The sequence below is a fragment of the Taudactylus pleione genome, unplaced genomic scaffold (genome assembly GCF_031769625.1).
Source record: "Taudactylus pleione unplaced genomic scaffold, aTauple2 ptg000095l, whole genome shotgun sequence".
In the NCBI taxonomy this organism is placed as follows: domain Eukaryota; kingdom Metazoa; phylum Chordata; class Amphibia; order Anura; family Myobatrachidae; genus Taudactylus; species Taudactylus pleione.
Window position 1 is genome coordinate 3,736,397 of NW_028284497.1, and position 17,475 is coordinate 3,753,871.

At 34.4% G+C, this 17,475-nt stretch overlaps 1 protein-coding gene across 1 annotated transcript; it reads right to left on the reverse strand.

The window, feature by feature from the left end:
* Positions 1-13,999: 13,999 nt before the first annotated feature.
* On the reverse strand, positions 14,000-14,923 carry LOC148526500 (olfactory receptor 6B1-like). The gene has a single exon (XM_088470159.1). It carries the CDS (start codon positions 14,921-14,923, stop codon positions 14,000-14,002), a length of 924 nt encoding a protein of 307 aa, XP_088326285.1.
* Between the last annotated feature and the right edge of the window lie 2,552 nt (positions 14,924-17,475).

Consider the following 17,475-nt stretch of genomic DNA (forward strand, 5'->3'; position numbering starts at 1 on the left):
ATATGGTTTGCAATAGCAAAAATATGCTAATGTATTCCTAAATTTACCTGAGCATAGGTATGCCCACTGTTGACTTCTTATATCTGTCTGAAGACGTACATCAGCAAAAACATCGGGAACATTGATGCAGATAAGACAGCTACACAGCTTCTGAGTGAAGTCTGACCTGCCTTAAACACTGCATCTCTCCTGACTCGCTGAGAGTTCTCATGCTGCGGAGGAGATTGCAATGGCTAATTTATGCACGCTCATGAAACTGTGTTTGACATTCCGGCATTTACCTAGCCATCTCAGTTAGCTCCCCAAAATGCTGTCTGTCAATCACTTTTCAAGTGAATACTCAGTGCAAATTTAATCGCAAACCAATCGTTGCGCATGCACAGTACGGCTTTCACGCATGCACTATGGCTAACAATTGCTCATTCTGCGTAAATATTGTCATTGCGTAAATATCAGAATCAGGCCCTTTATTTGGAAAACCAGTCACAGCCATGAATTCTCCTGCTAACAACAGTGTACCTGTATAACTGCTTCTGCAAACCATTATCTGGATTGAAAAGCCAATGAGGACATTATAAAAGCTGGGTAACAGTAATCAGGGCTCAGAAACCTACGGGAGTTCATATGATACACTAGGTAAGCTCTAACTTTCTCCTGGTTACACTGACTTGTAATTGTAGTAAAATGCAATCCTTTATGTATCTGCAATTTTGATAACAGAGGTTATATGTCTCTTTACCTACTGGAACATTAAAATGCTGGCTGTTTTTTGGAATGTCTTGTCTATATAGCCATTTCTGTAATTTTAATAGCATTTTATAATTGAGATATTGAATAAACATAATTTAAAGTAATGACTCCCTTCTAGTGCATTGTTTTATATATATATATATATATATGTATATATATATACTATGCATATATATATTTTTTAAATATGCTTTGTATTTAAGTCGACACAGCAGAGGTTGTTAGTTGATCAATATAGCTTTAAGAAAATTCCCTTTTTTATCTCAACCAACTGCTTAGGTCAACTTTTATTAATAGTGCAGATATTGTGCCAAAGATGATTTGGTTTTTTATTGAAGAGTTGAGTGAAGTTACAACTAAACAGTATGCAAATTTTATTTCACAGTGGAACAGGTCATGTTTCAATCTTCTAGTTCTCCTGTAGCTGCACAATTTCGATGAATGTCAATCCACACTGTGTTTGTGAATTCTGCATTCAACATTTCACATAATTTAATGTCTATAAGTAGATCTCAGTTATTTATTTAATGTCTATAAGCCATCTCAGTTAGCTCCCCAAAATGCTGTCTGTCAATCACTTTTCAAGTGAATACTCAGTGCAAATTTAATCGCAAACCAATCGTTGCGCATGCACAGTACGGCTTTCACGCATGCACTATGGCTAACAATTGCTCATTCTGCGTAAATATTGTCATTGCGTAAATATCAGAATCAGGCCCTTTATTTGGAAAACCAGTCACAGCCATGAATTCTCCTGCTAACAACAGTGTACCTGTATAACTGCTTCTGCAAACCATTATCTGGATTGAAAAGCCAATGAGGACATTATAAAAGCTGGGTAACAGTAATCAGGGCTCAGAAACCTACGGGAGTTCATATGATACACTAGGTAAGCTCTAACTTTCTCCTGGTTACACTGACTTGTAATTGTAGTAAAATGCAATCCTTTATGTATCTGCAATTTTGATAACAGAGGTTATATGTCTCTTTACCTACTGGAACATTAAAATGCTGGCTGTTTTTTGGAATGTCTTGTCTATATAGCCATTTCTGTAATTTTAATAGCATTTTATAATTGAGATATTGAATAAACATAATTTAAAGTAATGACTCCCTTCTAGTGCATTGTTTTATATATATATATATATATATATGTATATATATATACTATGCATATATATATTTTTTAAATATGCTTTGTATTTAAGTCGACACAGCAGAGGTTGTTAGTTGATCAATATAGCTTTAAGAAAATTCCCTTTTTTATCTCAACCAACTGCTTAGGTCAACTTTTATTAATAGTGCAGATATTGTGCCAAAGATGATTTGGTTTTTTATTGAAGAGTTGAGTGAAGTTACAACTAAACAGTATGCAAATTTTATTTCACAGTGGAACAGGTCATGTTTCAATCTTCTAGTTCTCCTGTAGCTGCACAATTTCGATGAATGTCAATCCACACTGTGTTTGTGAATTCTGCATTCAACATTTCACATAATTTAATGTCTATAAGTAGATCTATATTGGGGTCTAATAGGAGAAAATTCCAAATGGAACAAAAAGATATGGGTAAACACTTAAGGCCAAATTCTGCTGGAGAAATACTGTATGTAAAAATCCATGCAGAAATTCAGAATTTGGCAAATGTTCCAAGCTGTGTTTTTTTTTCTGATCATTCTCAATGATACACAGTAACGGCTCCTCTTTTTATACATCATTTTTAATTTGTATAACTACAGTAGATACCAAAACAGGATGAAGTAATATGAGAAATATAACTGGAAGCTACATTATATCTTGTATCAATTTGTAGCTTTAGGTAAGTACTGTACCAGTAGATATATTTTATGAGTACTGGCAACTTTTTACATAGAAAAAATACACTTTTACCAAGGTATAGTTTGGAACATTCCACTAATCTGGTTTTCCATATTTTTAATAAATCTCTAATATCATACTAAAATACTATATTACAAAAATAATAAAATGTATTTGAAAATGTACTCAAAGTGACAGTTAATTGAATAGGCCCATAAAAACATATGAGAGCACAACCACACATTAATAAAGGGAACAACTCATAATAAAACTGCATGGTGCCAGTATACAAAGTTATCCCTAATGTACTGTACATAAAGAAAACCATGATAAAGTTGTCTGCTACTATATACCGCAATATCATTTAAAGATTTAAAAAAATAACAAATATGGAAACATATGCCTACATTGGTGTATATAACACCTAGGATATCCCTTCCCATTCTCTGGTATGTTTTTAATGCAGCAGCAAGAATGTCCATGAAGGTTCTGCTGTCAAAAATCAGAATCTAATAATAAAGCTTGGAGAAAGATAAAATTGGAGATAAATAGCACCAACCAATCAGCTCCTGTCACTTTTTAAAGGCTGTGTTTGAAAAATGACAGTTAGAAGCTGATTGGTTGGTGCAATTTGTCTCCAATTTAATCTCTCTCCAATCTCCCTCTTAGTATTATGTAAAGGAGTTTGCATACTGTATTTATTACATTAGGAATTAGGTTCCTCAGTGGGGAAAAAAAAACTAATCAAAAGAAGGGCAAAATACTTAAAAAGACTGGTCCTCTTTGTCTAACTTTTAATGGACAAAGGAGGAGATATTATGGGCTTGGTGCAACTCTATGTCCTCAGTCATCAGCAATTTCCTTTAAGCAGTAGCCACTTATAGGAAGCTTGTATATAAGAACAAAATTGGTTTCTGCATAATAATCTCTAATAGAGGTTGGAAATTACAGTATAAAAAATAAAATATACTTTTAAGGTGTATAGAAAATATTTAAATCAAACAACTTATTTTTGTACCTTTATTATTAATAATATTTATTACTAATAATACTATAATATTTGTTTATTATTTAACCATTATTATGGATTTTCATTTATTAAAATGATTATTGCTTCACATTAGCAACTAACCAAAGTGCTAGTAATACAGATGTGTCCTCTTGCATCTTTGCCGCTTGCGTGGCAAATGTGTGCATGCATCGTGCCATGTGATTTGCTGTGGCTGCATGCGCCACGGTATGCCATGCCTATGGATCGCAGGTGCGAGTGGATATATCTGTACATTGCCATTAGCATTGGATACAAGTCATAAAATAAAAAAGTTGGGAAAAAGATTTCAATTTAAAATTTGTTGTATAGAGTTATTAAAAAAACAAAAATGTAAGCAAAATACACTGTATATGTCTCAATTACCCAGCCCTGTACCTGTAGCCTCCTGGTAAATTGTGGCATCAGTGTTGGGTAGTAGTGGGATAAAGTAAACCTGGCTATCTGACTTGTGTGGGGATGCTTTTAATAAATATAAACACAATGTAAGTCAACCAAATTATTATTATTATTATTATTATTATTATTATTATTATTGTTATTATTATCCATTTACGATGCCACAAAGATTCTGCATCATGTGCACGGCATATACAAAGTAACAGTAATACATGAAACGTTAATGGTACATTAAATGTAAAAGTTAAAATATGTTTGGAATAGCACAGAGCAATAAACCAACAAACTAGGCAGGATGTGGACATGAGGTGAGGACAGGAAAAATCATGGTATCATGATGGGCAGATAAAGGTGAGTCACAGGAAGTGGAAGGCAGATGAGCACTCAATGAGAATGTATTCAATAAAGGGAGACCACACAGGGTCAAGGTTGCTGAAGTGGACTAGGACACAAGAGACAAGGAGTACTTGTGCTAGGGATGAACATGAGGAAGGAGGCCCCTGCCTGTGAGGGTTTACATAATCCAAAAATACAGTACTACACACATAAATCCACAATGCCCACTATTGAAGAACAACGTAATGATGGAAAATTCCAAACTGGTGCCAGCACGTAAGCATATCAGCAGAATATGTCCTACATTTACACAAAGGTAATTTGTCTCATGTGTTTAAAATAATTTCTTCCTTGGATGTTTATGAGCCCTCAGAAAACAAAGAAGGGAGAGAAAACAAGAGCAGGGTATAGTTAAGTAAGTTCATATACGTTTAATGGCCCTTTGTGTTCAATTGACATGCACTAGGGGCATGGGTGATAGGTCCTAAACTGTGTCTTGTTTTTTTCTGAATAAAACACATTCCCTGTGGTATGAGGTAGTGCACATACTATAAATATGCTTAGCAGGGCTTATCAATAATCTTTATTTACCTCCATCATCACATAAATTATGGGGTATCCCGATACTCATGAGCCCAGGCAACATGAATTCACAAAAATTCGAAGCAAAACTGGATAGTGTAATACTGTAATTTTTTTTTTTTTAAATATAGTGTGCAATAAAATGCAGAGGACAACATACATTTGAAAACAAATCATATAAACAATCTACTACAGTATCAGATGTCAGATGGCAGTAATTTTTAAACAAATCGTTCTGGAACAAAGTTGTAAACCCAAGTAAGCCTCAGCAGAAAATAAGCTCATATGTTCAGGTATATTTAAACCAGTAATAGCCAATCAGGTTAAAGTCTTCACAAAAAACTGTTCATTTATTTTTGTTACCAGTTATTTAATTAGTGCACACATATTTCTCAATACTTTACAGAGAAAATTTGTCCATTCACATCAATCCCTGCCACGGTGGAGTTTACAATCTCTATTCCCTACCACATACTCACACACTAGGGTTCATTTTCTGTTGGGAGCTAATAAACCTACCAGTAAATTTTTAGAGTGTGGGAGGAAACCAGAGCATGTGGAGAAAACCCACACAAGCAGAGGGATAATATACCACCTCCACCCAGTTAGGGCCATAGTGGAGATCAAACCCGTGAACTCAGTGAGAGCACGGGGATGAGACAGGGTTGCCCCCTTTACCATTTACTGTTTGTCCTTGCTCTTGACTCTCTGACTGCAACATTGCACAATTGCCCTTACATTACCGGGTTACACATTGGGTTAACCCGGAAGCTTCTATTCTGAATATTTTGAGTGTAATAAATCAATTTGGCATATTTGCATGCTATAAAATCAATTGTGATAAATCAGAAGCACTGCCTATAGGAAACACACCCCCCTTGTCTTCCTGCAGTGCTATTACTGTACATCTAACTTTAGATTTATGCCTGATAAAATTAAATATTTGGGGATCTATCTTACTAGTTCCCTTCAGAACCTGTATACAGCTAACTACACCACAGTTTTGGCTTCTATAGAGAAAATTATATTAAACTGACTACATCTCCCATGTCTTTATGAAGCAGGAATACAGTGATGAAAGCCATACAGTTTATGAAGTTAACTTACATTATGCAGATGCTCCCAATTAAATAGACAGCAACTGATGCACACAAATGTTTGAGGTGTGTCGAAGCCAGATAATTGGCTGAGACAGGATCGGTATAAAATTAGATCTGCGCAACGCCATTTTGCGAATGGCAATGAGATGCCATTTTGCAACTGGCCGCCCAGGGCCATTTAGTGAAACTCGCCAGTATAAGTACATACGGCAATGCTATTATTTAGCATTGTGCAATTCCCATGCAATAGAAAGAAATTAAAAGTCCTCACCATGTAAATACAGACAGTCACTAAAATATAAAATGATTATGCCTGCATAACACATACTATAATGTACTCCACAAAACACATAGTCGCACAGCGCTAACTAGTGTCTTTTCCCTATTCCCCAATACTTACACACTGCCACACTTACATAAAAGGTTCCCTAGTTTTAAAGTGTAATATTAAAGGTTTATTTAGTAATGTTGTGAAATAAAGATTATTTGATATCTAAGGTTTAGTACATGGTAAGCAGACCATGTTTGGTGTTGTACTGATCCACTGTGTCTCAACAGATTTCCGGTATCATCAGTGAGAAGATCGCAACATGCGTTTGCAAGTTATGGATTATGAAGATATTAGGTGATAGAAATGTACTATGTATGTAGTATTTCCCTTTAGATTAGCATACCAAGAGCTGGAAAACCAAGAACAAAGCAGCAACAGAAGACCAAGAACTACCCCTAATGACATCATACTAATTCTCCAAGAAACTGTTGAATGCTACTATGACCCTTATCAAAAGCCAATGAGATTGTGTTTACCTGTTTGCATTTTGTACAGAGTGTATATCAATATCACAATATAATATAGAATATATTAAGACCAATATATAATAAAAACAATTCCTTACACAACTAGAATCAAAATATATATATTAATTTGAATCAGTTATCCCAGAGCTCAGATAACTGGTTATTCCAGTTCACATATAGAGACCACTTCCTGAGATCCTACACAACACAATAAGGTTTGGGTTGCCATTGTATAGGAAACAACCTCACAGGTGAGGGGGAAGGAGTATGGCATTCACACTGTGGACACTCACAGAGACATAGGCTGAGAACACACATGCTAGCAGACACACTTGGAGCAGGGAACTGGAAGAGAGAGGTCTTCCTCTCACAAGACAACCAAAAATGGGACTAAGTACTCCTGGAATATGGCTAAGTATATTGTTGTTAAACTGTACAGCAGTTAGCCTATATGGGTATCTGTAGCTAGTTTTGTGTTAACCTGTTCTTAGCTTATATAGATTGTATGTAATAAGTTTGTAGTTTGGTAAGGGAATTCATAAGTCTGTGTTAGCATACAGTGGATGATATAGTGTGATCTAGCCTGTAAGATTATCATCTACACTGCAGTGTACAATTGTCTGTTTATACTGGTTGTATTATCAGCATGCAGGAGAGGGATTGATTATGGAGTTTTTGTAATATGTGAAACAGAACTATGGTATTTGTAATGATTGGTGCTGGTTGATATAATTGTTTGAGATCCGCTGGTGAGCTGTGTTAGGGCCTGGAACCATGTACTTGATTAATTATTAGTAGTGTGATCATGGCTATAAGACTGGCATAGGTTTGGTGTTATTTCAGTGTTATGATAGAATTGTGTACTGTGAGTACTGGTTTTTTGGCTACTATATGGTGCTTACTATCTAAATAAGTTTATATAGTATCATGAATGTAATCATAGGCTGGTATCAGTGTTATATCATGGAAGTTTAATTAATACCAGCTTTGAATGGTATAAGTAATAACCGTGTGTAAGATAGAGACTGCAGTTTTTGTTAAAGATGGTTACCAGCAAGTGGGTTAGACAATGGCATTACATGTGATACTCCCCTCCCCCCATTGAAACATGTGCTTGATTCATGGAAGTTGTGAATTAATAGTCTTGTTATTATAGTTACACTTTTACCCAGTTTTTGTTGTTGTATAGTACAAATAGGTTGTTGTATTTATTATAATTGTGATCATTAATGGATATATGATTTACAGAGTTACAACATAATGTGAGTTTTCTTACTTTCAAAATGGAGTGTATTATGTGAGTTTTCAAAATGGAGTTTGTCTAGAGACCATGTGGTTTGGACAATAGGGCATGTGTCATTCCAACCCCCCCACACACACACACACACACACACACCCTCACCAGCCATCTTGGACATGTGCTTTCAGCAGACATTTATCTCTCTCTCTCTCATTGTATGATTGTATTTTGAAGTTTAATCACTGTTTTAGGCATATATATATATATATATATATATATCAACTGTACCTAGTGATTGTATAAATTTATTTGCGCTAATTGTAATTAGATCACAGAGTGTAACCATCTGTTTTTATATTGAATAATCTCTTTTTGTGCTTTGGAACCACATTCAAAGTCTGAAAGCATTTATTTCTTGGGCAACTCATTACACTATTAAGTGACAATTTGGTATAGCAGATTAGCTAGAATCCATAGGTGTTTTTTTGGCTCATGTGGCAGGGCAGGAATCCTTGAATAGGCTACATGTGGATTAGAGGTAAATCATTTGGTGGTATCAGTTTCAGTGACATAATGGCATTCCAACATGTGAACCTATTTTGCTTCATTAACGGTCGATAACTAGATAGGCCTACGTTTCATAACCTTGCTTTAGAGGAGGAACTTTTGCCACATACTCTCCAGGCACTCTACTACAAGTGACTAGGTCTAAAGTACCTCCAACCATTTTTCATAAAATAATCTTCTGAAATACCTACCAATCTTGGTCTGCCATTAATAAGAAAATAGGCTGCCCATGAATTACCACAAAATATATCACTAAATATATGACCATTTGGAGAAACTTGGATTTCTAGCCAAGTTTGCAAACTGCAATCTTTGTGCACTGGAGAGAGGCTGCAATACCTAAAATGTGTTATGTCTTCAACCCTGGAGGTGTCCTCTATTTCTTCCAACAATTACAGGATTTATATGGGATATCTTGATTGCAATTCTTTATGTATTTACATCTCTGCCATTATGCAATATAATTTGCCACAACAAGCTTCACCCTACCCCCCTCTGATACACTGGAGCATTTACTCAATTTTCCTGAGACGAACCCGCTATATAATTAAATATTTATACTGGGATCTGATAGCTGGGTTTCTTTCAGACCCTTGACTCCAAACCTTATAAGGTCTTGGATGATTTACACCTAGGGTGTCCCTCATGTGATATTTTATTTAATTATTGCACCAATACTTAAAAATATTTGTTTAGCTCTATGTTACAAGTAGTTCACATAAAGTTCCTTCATATGTCTTATATCTCACCTGCTCAGAGGAGGCATTTTGTTCCTGAGGAGTCGGGGTGCTGTATAAAATGTGTGCAGCCAGAGGCAACATTCCAACATTACTTTAGGTACATAGGAATTAATCATTTTTGGAATTAAATATTACAATACCTTAAAACTGATCGCCTTTAACCTTTCATATTATTCATATGCTCTTCTGCAATTTTAATATTTGGGCCCCTATTCTTAAGGGGTGAGATGCCTTATCATTATTTATACTCCTGACAGTAATATTAACTATGGCAAAAAAGTTGTCCTTCAAAAATGCACTATATCTGTGGCCCCTTCCTAAATTGAAGTTCAATCTACTTTAATAGAACTTCTTTACTAAAAGAGAAAAAGAGACGATCTCTCTATCCAGACATAGAAAAAAAGAGTTTTAAAATGTTATGGTAGATAGGGTCTATACATAGAACATTTGGACCCTGCAACTTAAGCGTATATTATAAAAGTTTTTGATAGCTCAACATGGTATCTATACAGTGGTTTATCGCACTACAGGTATAACCTTAAATTCTCATTTAACTCTAATTGTCGATTTATATGGACATTTATCTTTATTTAGATTTCCTGCTCAGATCATCACCATCTGGGTATGGTTCCCTCCCCCCCTGCTCCTGTCCAAGGCCCCCCTATGCCCCCCCACTCATCATTAAATGCCGCAATTTGTTGAGCCTGTTATTTTTTCAATTTTTTTTCTCACCTTGATTACTGTATTGTACTATACAGTCAATGAGCCATGATTCTTTGAGTTTGTTTTTAATTTAATGTATGAGAATCACTTTCAATATTGTATTAGAGATTATGTATTATTGTACTGAATGTTGATGTGATTTTTCTTTTTTTGTAATTGCCTTATTTTAGAATTCAAAAATTTTTTTTTAAATATATTTTGGGGTTAGGGTTTTGAAAGAATAAATTCACTTTATGTCTGTTTTAGCTAACTGCCTTGCTGGATCTTTATATCACCAATTACCCTTAACTAATTTTATCATCATGAGGTTTTAAATAGCTAATGGTAAAGATTTGTGTTTCTTTTTAAAGGGTATTAAAGTAAATGTTTTTCAAGACTATTGCTGGAGTTTTGAAGTTGCTCCCTTATTTGAGTCTTAAGGGGTTTTGATGTTGTCAAATTGAAAATTTGTTACATGTGAATAGTTGACATTTTTTTAGTTGAATGTCATAAATTCCTTAATTATTTTAATGTAATTTATTAGCACTTTAGCCATGGCTGAATCCACCCAGGAGATTATAGATCTTCTAGGAATATTGTGGGTCAGTATGAATTTTAAGGAGCACATGTATGACATGAATCATGGGATTGAGATTAAATAAGAATTTAGATTCCTTCTCTGAGTTTCTTTAAGTTTTACATATTTTTTGTGAGGTCCCTCCTAATTTTCCTGTAAATTTTTATGTTATCTATGTCTCTGAGGCCCTCATTCTCATAATTTTCATCATCACTAAGAACCACCCTACCACCCTCGTCTGTGGGTTTAATTTTCAGAACCTCATTGGACTGTATGTTTTTTAAAGCTGCCCTCTCCTTTTTTTTAATCCAAACCTTCCTAAACTAAGGAACTAAAAGTTTCCAAAAATTTCCATTCATGAGGGGAAAATAGCCTTAGGTTTGAATTCTGGTGTTGTAAATTATCCATTAAAAATTGTTTTCTATCTATATTATTGCATGTGCACAAACTTTAATCCTTTTCTAATAAGGATATTTCTTCCTTTAATTATACTGTATATATAAACTAAATTAAACATGACAATTTTAACCTCATTCACATTTGTTTCATGGGTCTTAAATTCTTTTTAATGGTTTTTATGCATTTCCTAATTCCTCTTTTTATTTACATGACATTCATGTTCCTTTATCTGTGATACATGGGCCATCTTGTGTTCAGTTTATATCCATTGTTTGGTATAGTAGTTTTATTATATTTATAACATGCTCATTGTAAGTTCCTGAAATATTGTTTAAGTTTATATATATGGACATTTTTTATGATGCGATCAACTGTATATTGTCTTAATTACTGTATATACTATGAGGGTGGTTCAATAAGTAAGGTAACAAGACCTCTCACTTGTGTAATGTTCTCTATTTCATTCTAATTTCCTGCTAGGCCAGAGCAGGTAGACCACTGCTTCCCCTCATGGCCAGTAGACTGTGCCCTATGTCAGCCATACTGTCTCAACATCAGTTGTAAGATGCTGAGGCTGGTTGAAACATGGTTAAACAATGAGGTGTGTAGTGTGATCAGATTTCTGCACCTAAAGGGCACATCAGCATCTGAAATTTATTGCCAACTTGTTGAGGTGTGCAGTGATAACGTCATGTCACAGAAACAGGTTTGGGTTTGGTGCACTGCCTTTGATAACGGCAGGACAGACATTTGAAAGGCATAGTAACCGGACGTTGTTTCATGAGTACTGGCAATCCCATTTGGATGAAAATTTACATCTGTTTTTTTAAAAGAAATTAGTTTGTTTTATGTATGTAATAAAAAACAAAGAAAAAAATGTTCCCTCCAGCATAATTCAAAAGGCCAACACTAAGATTTGAATACTACATGATAATAGAAATTCAGAGATCTTTGTTGCATATAGTGTATTTGCAAAGATATGTTTAAGCTTAAGTGCTTAAAAAGTATGCAACAAAGATCTCTAATTTCTATTATCATGTTGTATTCATATCTTTTTGCTGGCCTTTTGCAGTGTGCTGGAGGGAACATTGTTTTACTTTTTGTCTTTTTTTTCTAGTCTAGAGTAAACCCCTCCCTTTATAAGCACCTGTGAAAGACTATTAAGTTGATTGGCGTAACCACTATTTTGTATTACTCTTCTGAAAGGCATATATGGGACCAGCATTGGGAGGGTGTGCTGGTTCCTGTAGTGCTATTTGAAGGTTTCTTGGGTACCTCCAGGTGAGTTGGCTCTCAACTTAGATATATCAATGTATGTGCTATTATCATGTGGAACAACAGTATGCAATTATATGACCCAGATTGGTGCTATTATCATGTAGCATTAGAGACACTGGTAGAGAACGGCTTGGCACGGCCTAGTGCTTAAACATATCTTTGCAAAGATATGTAACAAAGATCTTTACATTTCTATTATTATAGATTCTTATTGCTGGCCTTTTGCAATGTGCTGGAGAGAACATTTTTATTTTCTAGTCTAGAGTAAACCAATCCACCTGTGAAAGACAATTAAATTGATATGAGCAACCACTATTTTGTATTTAATGTAAGCATACTTTAAATGAGCATTATGTATGTCCATTGATATTATTTGAAATTATATAGTATAGTACTATATAATGTGAAGACTTTACTCTGATTGGCTATTACCAATATCAATACCAGACTGCCTGACACACACTGTTACTACTGCCTTGAGAAGACCCATCATGGGGTAAAATTAATTGGTAAGGTACCTTATTGTTTTTCTAGTTTTGTGTATTCATGCATATTCTAATATTCTTTAAATCCATACAACAAAGGAAGAGGAATATAAGCAGCTTGTACTAGCTTAAGTTACATTTTTTTATCCAATTTTTTTGCTTTTCCTATAATTAAATTATTTAATTTATTTAGTTCCATTCTTGGTTTAAAGTAATCATTTGCTTTTCATTTATTTTACACTGCAACAATGACAGTCAAAGTTAATTCAATGTACAGTATACTATAAAAGCCAGTTAACATCTTAGCTAAAAATTTGGAAAAAAAATAGATCTTAGGGAAAGCATATACAAGTTCATTATGTTATGGATTGAAGGTCCCAGATTACACTCTAACTGGAATTCTTACAGTAAAAACCTGAGTAAACATTTTGCCAACTTGCAGTATTTTGTCTTGGAAATATTAAATGATCGGGAAAATAAAAATGTTAAATTAAAAACAAACTTGTAAAAAATATATTTCAGGTCCTTCCTGGGAGTGCGGAGTAATGCATCATCACAAACCATGGCTCTCATACTTTGTGGTGTTTGGGAATGGTATTAATCAGCAAATAATGTATTCCATTGAAGATATATAGCCATAGCATTGATAAGTTCAGTACGACTGGAGGAAGGGGGGGATTACCAGCATCTGGCTATAAACAATTTGATCACATTGCAGACATGCATAATCAGTTTTTATGTTTATTCAATGAATGAGTCTATTAAATAGAAGAACCAGTGGATCACCAGGAACTGTTATAGGAGTGATCTATTCAAGAAGAGTAATGTATGGAAGCTGTTGAATCAAAGGCCACTCCCACCAAATGTGAAAAAAATGCCAACCATGCCACAGTTCCTTTAACATTGACTGGATCAAAGGGGATACAGTCAGGGACTTTGCTTTGGTAACATAAACCTTGTGCATATTTTGTAAGAGTTTTCCTGGACTCTTAAGTAATATTTTTTAGATTAGCAAATATAAATCAATTCTGCTGCCGATGAATGTCCTATCTATTCATTTATAATCCTTTAGCAAATTTAGATCCTAAAAGTAAAGGCATAATGAATGCTTTGGATTGTCAGTGTTTGCTTTTTAAAGCAAGTGTAGGCTTCATCAGTATTTCTTTTTTTTTTTTTTATAGATCAGTTACTATAGACAAGTTTACAGATAGCATCCTTCACTTCCTTGTTCCTTAGGCAGTAGATGATCGGATTGAGAAATGGTGTTACCACTGTGTAGACAACAGACACCAGTTTGTTATAATTAACAGATTGAGCTCTGCTTGGCCTAGCATACATGAACAGTGTGGTTGAATAGAGTATGACCACAACAACCAAATGAGAGGCACATGTAGAAAAAGCCTTTTTGCGCCCACTGGAATGTGGGATTTTAAGGATTGTAGCCAAAATGCACAAATATGATAAAAATGTAAGCAAGAGTGGTACTAATAGGATAATCAGTGCAAGGATGAAATCTACAACTTCAGTTACCTTCATGCCCGTGCAGGCAAGATTGAGTATGGGAGATACATCACAATAAAAGTGATTTACATGGTTTGAATTACAAAAAGTGAGCTGAGAGATGTAATAAATCTTTATAAATGATATGGTGAAGCCAGTGAGCCAGGTGCACATTGCCAGAATTAAGCAAAAACGGTGGTTCATTATTGTGACATAATGCAAGGGATTACAAATTGCTACATATCTATCATATGCCATAACAGTTAATAACACACACTCAGTACAGCCCAAGTAAAGGAAGAAAAAAAGCTGAGACATGCAAGCAGTATATGATATACCCCTATTATTTGTTAGACATATGGAAAGTAATTTGGGCACAGTGACTGTTACATACCAGGTCTCAAGGAAGGACAAGTTACCCAAAAAGAAATACATTGGTTTGTGGAGCTTTGGGCTCTTCCAGATGATGATGATAACAAGAAGGTTTTCTACAATGGTCAAAATGTACATGAAGAGAAAAATGAAGAATAAGAGGATCTGAATAGGGTGAGAAGTTGGGAATCCTACAATAATAAAAGTATTGATGATTTTTGTAAGGTTTTCCATCACTCAAGAACTATCCTGGAAGAGTCCACAATCACAGTGCAATTTCATTCTGCAGTCATTTAAATATAAACAATGTTAAGGGTTAATATTTAATTCATCTCAGCATTGTAATGATTTAATTTATAGGATTATAACTTATCATACAATAAACATAGCACAGTATCTATTATCAGAAAGTGGCTAATGAAGGAAAGTAATAACATTAAAAATCCTTCAGCAATTCTAAACATATGCATTTGTTTTATGTAAGCTTCACCTAGTGGCTAACCTACTGTCAACTGAAACTGAACATTTCAGGCCACCATAGTAAGCCTCCCAATGCACCCTGGTTAGGAGATAGTGGAGATCTCCATTTTAGATTTCTCACATGGTCTCAGTTAAAAGGTGCAATACATTTTCCTTCCCTCAGCACAGCATTGATGGTAATAATTTTTTCTTACATTTGCTACCATTAGATCTGCTGTAAATTTTGATCCTGTTATAATTGTTTGCATTGCAATATGTTGTATTGTAATTTATTTATTTTCATTACAGTTTTACCAATATCTTCTACTCTTACAATAAACACCATACTCCTACAGATCTTCACATCTAGTTTGGATTATTGTATAATAATAATAATAATAATAATAATAATAATAATAAGTCTGTTTAATTTATTTTGTTTAAACATTATATTAGCATTTCTTGAAAACATACATAACAAAATGCTTATAATGAAGGCAGAAATATTGACAGATAAGCATATATATACGATAGACAATAACATTTGCTATAGATATTACATCTCATTGATGAGGGGATTTAGTCATCCCATTAATAACTGCATTCAGCAATGTCCAGTAAACTACCACGAGTATCCTCTTGAGATGAAGATAAAAAAACAATACAAAGTTCCATATATGTATCAAATTCAATATAATTCTCAGTATAATCATTAGTGAAATAGAATCTGTTCTTATTTAGTGGAAGAAAGGAGTTAACTCAATGGAAAAAAAAGATAGGAGGGAGTAACATAAGAGAACATAGAACACTGAACAAGGGGAAGCACAATAGGAAAAGACAGAGGGGGTGAATGACCTAACCATCATATATAATGAAGCACAATCAGAAAAGTACTTAATGCTGTCATTAGAGGTGTAGAGTGGAATATATTTGACTTAGCTTTTTCATGAAACACAAAGCTTGTTAGCTAGACCATATATTATCATATAATGACCCTTAGTAGAACTTAGTCAAGATCAACCAGTAAGTGGTGTATGTTTTGTAAAAGAAAAACAATCCAAAGAATCATATTCTATAAATATGTTATTGGGTGTTGCATCAAGACTATCAATATAGAGACTCCATTTGACTGAAATTTTTTCAACCTGCTTATCAATATTTGGTTGTGTAGACCTTCTGTCAAAGTATACCAGTTGTAATAATTTACACTTAAGTTCCTGGATACTAGGTGCCGACTTTTTTGTCCAGTGTGTTAAAATTAATTTCTTAGCCAATGTAAGGGCAATAGTAAGTAAAGGTACAACTTTTGTATTGCCATCTCCAAAATTCCAGTTCAGAAAATGTAAGCATAGACACACCATTGGATCTAAGGTCAAGCATAAATTAAGAATTTTACATGAATACCCCAATATCGCTAAACAGAAATAATGGCTTTCCAGACTTTTATTGTGGTTCCAAAGCATAAAAAGTTCTTATTGCAACAAAAAGTAAGTCACACGCTTTTTTATCTATCACAATTAGCGCAAAGACAATTAAATACAAAAGGTACAGCCAAAACATGCACATACACCCCGGATCCAGGTCCCAATCTTCAATCCTGATGTGTGCAGTCATCAAATGGGTATGACTGAGATCTCGCCCCAAAAGCACAAGCCCATATACCTTCCAGAGTGTTACACCAACAATAGAGACAAGCATACATGATTTAATTGGTACTTGATTCTTGTCATTCTGGTACGATGCAGGCCATAGGACAGTTCATATGGTGACAACAGGGATATGGTCCATCCCTCCAAAACTGATTAAGACACTACATACAGAGTACACATTCTAACCAATAATTCCCCATAATCCATAACCACCGAACGCAAGATGCAACTCCTTCACCGATAGATTTGGATATCTGGAATTAAACAGGGTGTCAGTATGATACCAAACACGATATGTCTACTAAGTTCTATACCTTAAATATCATATATATACATTTTACACCATAATGATTTGCTAGCAAAACCTCTAATATTATGCTCAATGCTAGGGAACCTTTAATATATGTGCTTGCATAAGTGAATGTGAGATATTTACAGGAATTCATCAGTATGTGTTGTGCGTCTGTATATTGAAATAGCAACTATGTATATGTATGTGAGTAGGCATGTAAGCATGTATGTGTACGCATGTGGATACACATGTGATCGTCTATGTGTATGCATGTATATATGTGTGTGCAAATGTGCATCATTGTATGTGTCATGAATATATATATATATATATATATATATATCCTTATCCATTAACTGGCATTTTTAATATTATATCTGTCAGAA

What these genes read in the sequence shown, in the direction of transcription:
- LOC148526500 (XM_088470159.1), bottom strand. Translation starts at nt 14,923, where the DNA reads ATGGAAAACCTTACAAAAATCATCAATACTTTTATTATTGTAGGATTC.